At 35.8% G+C, this 3,208-nt stretch overlaps 1 protein-coding gene across 1 annotated transcript; it reads left to right on the forward strand.

Annotated features, from left to right (window-relative positions):
• The first annotated feature begins 899 nt into the window (after positions 1-899).
• LOC121684615 (olfactory receptor 146-like) lies at positions 900-1,883 on the forward strand. Its single transcript, XM_042064672.1, has one exon. It carries the CDS (start codon positions 900-902, stop codon positions 1,881-1,883), a length of 984 nt encoding a protein of 327 aa, XP_041920606.1.
• Positions 1,884-3,208: the final 1,325 nt, after the last annotated feature.

Genomic DNA, 3,208 nt, shown 5'->3' on the forward strand with positions numbered 1-3,208 from the left:
GCCTTTTGTTCCCTGGCTTCTTGTCATCCTGCTGTTTCCCCTCACCGATTCACCTCTCCTAGGTTCACAGGGACACCTTTAAATGTTGAAATGTATTTAATATGAATATAAATTATTTTGTTTTATAATTTTAAAGAAGTTATACAGATTTAGATTTAATTTTCAATAAGCAACAAAACAGAGAGAGTAGTCAGCACTGAGTTGAAATTATGTGATTTAAAATAACGAAAATATACTTTGGTTGGAAGACAGAATTTATTGCATTCCCAAAATCATTCAGAAAAATCTGATTAAAGAGTCTGTCCAACCACAGTTATATTCAGAATAAGAGGTCTGCCAAATAATATTGTTGTTTTTTTTTTCAGTCATACAGGAAACACTGGAAAATATGTTGAATTCCCTTATGCTATCTGGGGATTTCTCACAGCAGCTGATCAACAACTCTAATTAGTACAACAGAGCACATTTAAGGAGCACATCACTGAAAGGACAAGGTTGACAAAGCGAGTAATTCTACTTTGTTTATCATTCATGTCTGCAGCTGGTGTTGGATCTTTTTATGAAAGTCTCTGTATTGTTCATCATAACACAATAGTTCTGCATTGCATTAACATAATGGTTTCATGTATTTCTGTGATTCTCATACTATTATTTCTTTTCAGCAACATGTGAACGTATCCCACAAACAATTTGTCCTCTGGCTACATCTGTCCATGGACTATCTGGTAATAATTTACTGTGCATATGTGAAAAGGTGAATGTCAGTTTTTTCTATATGTACTTAATTTAAATGAACAATGCATGTATAATTTACAATTAATTTCCTATTAATAATAATTACTAATTGCTTTATTCATTGACTTGTGTGTGGTCAATGTCTTTTAGAAAGTCCACAGATCATGAATGGATCATCCGTCACATTTACTTTCACAGCCTATGAAGAGATTGGCCCAACCAAAGATATGTTATTTGTCATCATATTTTTAATTTATCTGGCCTCTGTGCTTGCCAACATGTCTCTTATGGTTTTGATTTACTTGGATGCATCACTCCATAAACCAATGTACATATTTTTGTTTAGCTTAATATTTAATGGCTTGATTGGTAGCACGGCTGTTTGGCCAAAAGTCATGGGTCATCTTGTGACTGATGTTCACTCAGCCTCATACGAAGCCTGTCTTACTCAGACTTTTTTTGTCTTTATCTATGGAAGCTGTACCTACGCCATGTTAACAGTCATGGCGTATGACAGATATGTGTCCATTTTCCAGCCATTGCTTTACCATACTATAATGACCCCACAAAAGGTGAGGGTGCTTTTGGTTGTGGGTAACTTTCTGCCTGCCGCTGTTGTGTTTGGTCAGATATGCCTAACATCAGGAATACCCTTGTGTCGGTATTCCATTCACAAAATATTCTGTGATAATTTATCTGTCTCTAATCTGGGATGTAGCCTGAGCACTTACGCTCTAGTGACCAATCTCTACGGTGCATGCTCACTTGTGTTCCTAATTGTGCTTCCCATATTACTGATCCTACTGTCATATTTAAAAATCATTGTGCTAAGCTCAAAGGTATCAGCAGATGCTCGAAAAAAAGCCTTTGCCACATGTACTCCACATTTACTAATTTTCCTAAATTTTTCTGTGTCTTTGTTGTTTTCTGTAATTTATAATCGCATCACACACTATGTACCAATAGAAGTAAATATATTTTTATCATCCCATTATATTCTTATACCTCCGCTTATTCATCCCATTATATACGGGCTGAAAAACCAAGAGATCAAAAAAAGCCTTTCAAAAGTGCTAAGGTCTTGTTCTGTGGCCACTGGTTTTCTGACACAGCCTAAGAAATCACCTGTTTTTGCTTTTTCATACTGAGTCTTAGACACATAAGAGAACAGCTGAAAGGCTGAACTCTTTGCCCCTCACACCAAACCATTGCCAAACCATTAGGGAACCATACCATAGAGATAGCTCTGTGTTTTCTAACAGTGTTTAAACTGATATGTCCGATAGAAGGTTTTTGAATACATAGCTCTACCAGAGCAATGATGACAAATACAGTAGAATGAGTTTGTTAACTTTTTTATTCATATCAGTTCTCTCCACCAAGGCCCATGTTATTCCTATGAACACATCCACTGTTCTTTTTAATAGTGAGTACATGAGGCACTTTGCTTGTCTAAAATGTTTAGTACGGCATAAACACTAACTGTTACGACCAAAACTGTATGTCTTTCACCTGAAATTTGATCATTTTCATATCCATGCACATAAGCATGGAGGTTAAATACATTTGATGCAAAGTATGAAAATGGGCCAAGTGCTATTTATAAACCTGTTGGAGTACAATTACCAAGAATGCATAAACGAAACAAAAAAAAAACCTTTCACAAATGTGACAGATAATCTCAAGGATTAAAGTTCTCCGTCGTACGACGGATTTCCGTCAATTTGATTTTAGAAATGTCATATTTGAGATCGATGCAGATCCGGTGAGGAAAAAAATAGGAGGGGGGGGGGGGGGTCTATCACCTTTTCTTTTCCTTTTTTTAAGGCAAATACAAATATTAGGTCCGATGAATGAATGTGTGTGATGGTAAATGTTTAAAGACCTAATCAAAGATCCTTGATTACTAGCAAGATAGAGCAACGTAATTCGTTACTATGGGAGCAAAACGGGACAGTTCCGGTCACTAAATAGACTTTCTCTCTTAATAAGCAATAAGAACAGATAAACATAATTGTGTTCACAGTAGTATTGTCTATAATCATGTATGATACCAATGAATCATTCTTTAGGACATGATATGAATAACTTAATTAGTCATGTGAACCGAGCTAGCTAGCTAGCTAGCTAACGCTAGCTTAAAATGCTATACAAGTGGATGGGAGTAGCTATGGCAATACAGCTATGCGCTAACAAGTGACTAGTAGTTGAAGGACTTCGCTTAAACTTAATATACTGTTGCAAATTCACTTGAGTATAAACTATCCACTTTAACCCTTTCATGCGCAATGTCCACATCTGTGGACAGTAACTTACGACAGTAACAGTAACTCTGATTTCTATTTGTTTATCATGTTGATATACTCCAATCCACTTGAGGGCAGTTTTAATAGATCCATTGCAATATATTAACAATATGTATCATCTTATATTTGGAATATTGACTGCTTGATGACATCATCAATTCAACATG

The sequence above is a fragment of the Alosa sapidissima genome, chromosome 15, assembly GCF_018492685.1.
Source record: "Alosa sapidissima isolate fAloSap1 chromosome 15, fAloSap1.pri, whole genome shotgun sequence".
Classification (NCBI taxonomy): domain Eukaryota; kingdom Metazoa; phylum Chordata; class Actinopteri; order Clupeiformes; family Clupeidae; genus Alosa; species Alosa sapidissima.